Genomic DNA, 6000 nt, shown 5'->3' on the forward strand with positions numbered 1-6000 from the left:
CCTATGACAAGTAGTGTAGGCTTGTCCTCCTACAATTCAACACCTGTATCAATGATCAAACAGCCCTGCTCAGCTCCACAAATCTAAACTGACAAATGACTCACTTATAACATGAGCAAAGGGTCTGGGAGGCTTCAGTGCACGTGAACATCAATGTTTTTCACATTTCAGAAGGTATGAAGCTAATCTTGAGCCTCTTAAAAGCTTAGAACTGCATCTGAAAAAATATTCATTTTGCATGTATGCTCTAAGAAATATTTTTCCCAATTAACATGATGAAAACATTGCTTGCTACAGCACACCACCTTAATAGAAAATCCAAAAGAAAACAATTGTAAGTGCTAATTTTCAGCTTAGTGAACAATCAGAAATAAATTCTGTTACTGAACTTCTATCTTCAGGTGTCAAGAAGAGAATCAAACTGTAAATGCCACAAATGGTCTCTGAAAAACTGTTGAAAGATAAAGGATAATATTAAAACCACAGATGACATACTCAAGATGGATAAATGCCTCAAATACATGAGCGTGTCAATAGAATTATGGGGTTTTTCTGCATGCATGTACACATGCAGCTGTGGCCAAACTGTGCCTGTGTAATCACTACATGTAGTAACACCCTGTGCTAAGATTATTTCTTCATCCTGATTCATTTTTTTCTAGCTTTTACCCTCGATATTTCAGGCAATACTTTCTAGCAATTAGGAAGAGGTTTGTCAAATTTTAAGCAGGCATTGCCACAGGGGAGAATTCAGGACTGTGATGTTGATAATTTGATAATAAATCTTCATGTTCTGTTCTCAAAAAATAATTACAGTACTCTGAACTATAAATGTATAAAGACAGTTTATAACAAACAAACTATAAACTATGCAGCCTATAAAAAAATACTTAAACTTCTCTTCATCTAGGATCAAAAACTTAGCCTCTCCACCAGTTTCTTCAAACTTTAAAATCAAGGAAGTAAAACCTGTATTATGCATCTGGTAAGAAATTTACATAGCAACTGACCTGGTAGTTGACAATAACTTGACAGTAAATGCTAACATTTGAAGTTTCTTTTCCATACTTGTTTGATTAAGAATTTCCTTCATTTTAATGGAGGTTGAGAAACTCTACATCAAAAGAAATTGTATTGTTACTGTTGATTTTAGGTGAACTACCTATAATTTTTAATTAATTGCACGATGATAAGAAATTGTATCGCATAAGAGTAGAATATGCAATTTTGTGTAGTAACCTTATAGGCTGTATTTCAGATGCAGCAATTTCAAGGTCACATGCCTAAAAATCAAAAATATCTCCTTTTATTCAGTGCTTCATAGTTTTCCAGCTTAATCTCCTCTACTAAGCACACGGACTTCCTCAAGATAATTAAGAAAATGATACTGCTATACCGACATGTTAAGAATATATATTCTGCAAAGCAATCTGCCAACAGTGGTGCCTTTTAACACCACCTTTACACAGACTTCTCTGTGCTGTTAAAAGCCAAGCATTCAGGGCTCTGGACAAATATCTGCTGGTCCACACCACTGGGTGTGTCAAAAAACTACGACTGAATTTTAAAAAATTTAGTTTCTAAGCTTTTTCTCAAGACCACAGGAAAACCCAGGCTGCAAGGAACCCCAGGATGTCTTTAATTCAACCTACTGCTCAAAGCAGGGTAGGCTCTGAGCTCAGACCAGGTTCTTAAGCTTGACCCAGCAGGGTCTTGAGAGCTGCCAAGGATGGAAACTGCAGAGTCTCCCTTGGTAACTTACTTCCCAACCGTGCTTGTGGAGACAGCTTTTTCCTTATATCCCATCTGAACTTTTTATGCTTCAGTTAATGCCATCATCTCCTGCCCTCCTGCCACACAGCCCCCTGCTGAGCCTGACCCCATCTCCATCATCTTCCTCTGGATTGTGGAAAGCTGCTGCTACAGCACCCCAGAGCCTGCTCTAGACTGAACACACTCTGTTCTTTCAAACTGAGTGCTAAAGGTTTAAACACTTCCATTCTCAGTAAGAGTAATGCATATTCAAACATTTATTACAGAGATGATGACTCTTAACAGTCTAAATGAAATTAAACAAGTGGACATGATGTCTCTGAATCCTAGTGGGAATTATTCCAATCAGAACCTTGTGGAATTAAACCCTGTTTGTAAACCAGGAAAACACTTTTCTGCGCTTACTAGAAATGTTTTTATCAATATGGTGTGTGATATGCTCTAACAGGCACACCAAATTAGCAGTAGCTGTGTCCCTGCTGAGAAGTTACATGCTGCCCTTCATTAATGTTTCAGGTATATTCTAAAATAAAACTCAAAACACACTGCAGACCTCAAGGGAAGAAGTAAATGAGTAACTCTGTTGGAATGGTATTATGACATTAGCTTGCAAAACTAGTAATAAACTATGGGCCAAGATGCACAAAAAGCCCCAGACGGATAAAACTCATTGATCATTTTTAAAGATAGTTCCAACTATTCTCATGTTAAGTTTTGGGTCCTCTGATGTACACACCAAAGGGTGCTTTCCCTAAGTGCAACACTGGATCTTCCTCTGCAACAGCATATGGTAATGCTTCCTACATTACCCTTCTGCAACAGGTGCTCTGTTTTATGATGTAATTTTACCTGGACCTTTAATGGGTAAAGCCATAAAATAATGAGGTTGTTTCCAAGGTAAATGGGGCCACCCATTGACTTCATCCTGTGTTAGAATGGGAGGCATCAAGGTGCAAACATGGAAATGACTACAAAGATGGCATATTAGGGTCACATACTATTGGATTTATGCTCAACCACCACCTACAGCCAGGCTTTTAAGATGACATTTGGGCTCCACTGCAGCCATGGTTGCATGTGGGCAGCCACAACTGATTATCAAAAGCCACAATCAGTGCTGAGAGCCTTGAGCTCCCAGAGCTGCCTCTGTGAGACAAGCTTCCCCAGCAGCACAGAGAACGTGGTGTGTCACTGTGGGGATGTGAACGTGCCAGTCCCCACATCTGTGGCCTAACAAGGCTGATTGTGCAAATTTTACAGAGAGAATTTACAGCCTGGCTCCTTCATTCTGACACTGAAGGTCCTGCCCTCAAACCCACTGGTAATTTTCAGCATTATACATTCAGCTGTGATTATTCATTTAAGAAAATGGCATAACACAGGGAAGCAATGAAAATGTCTGTTCCAATTCTTTACCATGCCCACATCTCCTAATTTGTTCTAAAATGCCTGAATAAATGCAGAGCACCTGAGTGTTTACACAATTAACTAACTGATTTACCTGCCTTCCTAACACTATCCTCCCAGGGATAAATTAATGACTAATGAAATCCACCTGAATTATTTTCATCTGTCTAATTAAACAAAGGATACAGCCTGTGGACTATTTTAACAAGATACCAGTTGTGTTGAAGCTATCTCCTGACTTTGCAATCTTCTCTTTTACCTATGGCTTTGCAGCATATTTCAGTGCTCAATTTCCATGGGGAAAAACCAGCATATCCACTGGATCACAGAGAAGTGCCAGGCCTGTCAGGAACAATAAGTGCATGAAGTGGACAAGGCAGAGACTGCAGAAACTGGAGGCATAATTCATTTCTTATACATTACTTTCAACAGCACAGAAAGGGAGGGCTGTGGTTGAGCTGGAAATAGTTCAAGGAAAAATGGAACGCTGCGACTAAACACAGGAGAGAAGGGCCAGATGAAGGGACAAGGAGGTGGAATAATGCTGTTGATTGGGTTATTTATTAATGTATCAGATTTTATGTAAGTATGGTGATAATCAAATTGTAATTTTCTGCTCCTTTGATACATGCTCCACCAACACACAGTGACAGCCAGAACCCGGGAGAGCTGACAGTCTGAACAGATGAGGCAAGGAAAGGGTAAAGGGCTCAGACAACTCTGACTTGCCCAAGGCTACATCATTTCCAAGGGGCAAGAGTGTCCTTTTACTGCTGTAGCTACAGCAAAGACAAGAAAAAGACAAAGTGAAGGTCGGGTTTGTGCAGGTGAGAGCCCAATGAGATATCAGTGCTGCTTTGAGCAGACAGGTTGGTAGGTCTATGGTTTCCCTGTTACTCAGTTTTTATGTAAGGCCAGAGCATTCCTGACAGGTGCTGGATATTATAAATATATAAAGGTAGAATACTATATATTAATATTCTACCTTGATATTTTTCACAGTATCACAATTTCAAATTCTGGCACCCTGGAAAGCAGAGCCCTGCCCTCTTTCCTTGACAAACAAGAGGTACATCACAAGTGATACAAAACAGAGTCTGCCCCTTCCTTGAGATGCTCCATTCTGTCTCTGAGCACTGTGGCTGGGGGAGCTCCTGGGTATTCTCCCTGAGTAGTTTCAGACCAGTTTCCTGCCATGGCCGGTCTGCCCCTCTCCAGCTGCAGGGACGGTAAACGGGGCTGGGACAGCATCCCAAGGCTGTTCCATGCCAGCCCTGGCACCAGCAGTAGCAACTGCAGCACTGCTGGATGTGAGGAACACTTGCCACCAGCAGCACAGAGGGGCTGGGGAGACACCTACCAGTCACCTGTTGTGCCCATACCCCATCTGCTACCGTGACTAAGGAAAGCTAACACCTCAGCCGTGGTTTCCTCAGCTGTTAGCTCTGGCACAGACTGCAGCTGTGCAGCTCCCAGCCTCTAACCCGAGCTTTACTGAGCTGCTGCACAGGGTGGAACGCGGCTGGGATGCTCCCTTGGTCCAGCTGAAAGGCGCCCGTGCTAACTCCGTGCCCTTTGCCTTGACCGGCAAGACATGGTTTTAATCCCCAGATCAGGTCACTAAGCCGAAGAACATAAACATGACATTTATAAAAGGACAGTGCCCACAGATGCTCATCGGCCACGTTAGTGTTAGCTACCAAAAACTCCTCTTCCATGATTCAAAGTTTCTTCTGAAATTACTCAGAACCTCTCAGCACATGTTACTGGGTTTTACCCATAGTCTATTTTAGTACAAGGGCAGACATAAGAGCTTTAACAAACTGACAGGCAAAAAAAGGCTTGATGTCTGCCAGGACACCTTCGCGGGTTTTTGATGTCTTTTTGTCAGTTTTGTCTGGGTTTTTTTAATCATCGAGAGTCCCATAAACAAGAAATTCACCCCAAAGGAAATCATACACCTTGCCTTCCCCTTCTCCATCCCCTCTCATTATTTCCTTTCCACACGTGGTGACTGCAATGAAAGAGCAAGGAAAGAAGTAAAACCACACACAATCTGCCTCTGAATCTCAAACGACAAATCTGCCAAGGACAGAAATCCCCTGCAAAGCACGAACAAATCGGGGCACTAAAATCTGCTAACACAAACCGGCGAGCTGCCGAGGAGCAGCCCCTGAGCCGCTCCGCGCCGCCGGAAGGACGGACGGACGGATCTGGGCAGCAAACTCCGCTTACCTTGCTCATGCTGGCAGGAGAGGGAGATGGTCCTGCCGGGCTCCGGCCGGGATGGAGCGGGATCGCCGAGCCCCGGGGGCGGAGAGAGCGGCGCTGCGCGGGACCGGGCCGGCCGGGGCTGCTGCTGCTGCTCGGATCGCTGCGGCTGCTGCTGCCGCCGGTGCCGCTGCTCGGGGCTGGGGCTGCTGCCGCCGCCGCTGCCGGGCTCGGATTGCATCAGCGGGTGAGGGCGGCGCGCTCGGCGGGCGCTCGGGGAGCTCGGCGAACAGCCGGGGCCGCCCCGCCCAGCCGCTCCCCGGCACCCACACCGCCCCTCGGCACCCACCCACAGCGCCCCCCGAGCAGCACCGGCCAGGCCGAGCCCCCGCTGCAGCCGGGGCACCCCCGCCCTAAAATGGCCCCGCATGGTGCGCGGCGGAGACATTCAGGGCTGTAATTCAGTGAGACACGTTTTCCTCAGCCCCTCATGGTGTTCTGAGTCATTTCCTCTGTCTCGCTGTGTCCAGCTGGGCTGACACACCAACACCTGGCAGTCATCATCCCTCTCTGCTACTGAGTGCCCCAGCACTGCCACCCAAGCACAGG

At 45.1% G+C, this 6000-nt stretch overlaps 1 protein-coding gene across 2 annotated transcripts in view; it reads right to left on the minus strand.

Moving 5' to 3' along the window:
• The window catches only part of BCAT1 (branched chain amino acid transaminase 1), a 58136-nt gene extending 52427 nt beyond the window's left edge, over positions 1 to 5709 (minus strand). Inside the window, exon 1 of one of the 2 annotated variants that reach the window (XM_054631683.2) lies at positions 5416 to 5709. In XM_054631683.2, coding sequence (XP_054487658.2) covers positions 5416 to 5424 — 9 coding nt within the window. In that variant the 5' untranslated portion in view covers positions 5425 to 5709. The remainder of the gene's footprint in view (positions 1 to 5415) is intronic. The other variant, XM_077178091.1, reaches the window with a different exon arrangement.
• Positions 5710 to 6000: the final 291 nt, after the last annotated feature.

Source organism: Agelaius phoeniceus, chromosome 5, assembly GCF_051311805.1.
Source record: "Agelaius phoeniceus isolate bAgePho1 chromosome 5, bAgePho1.hap1, whole genome shotgun sequence".
Classification (NCBI taxonomy): domain Eukaryota; kingdom Metazoa; phylum Chordata; class Aves; order Passeriformes; family Icteridae; genus Agelaius; species Agelaius phoeniceus.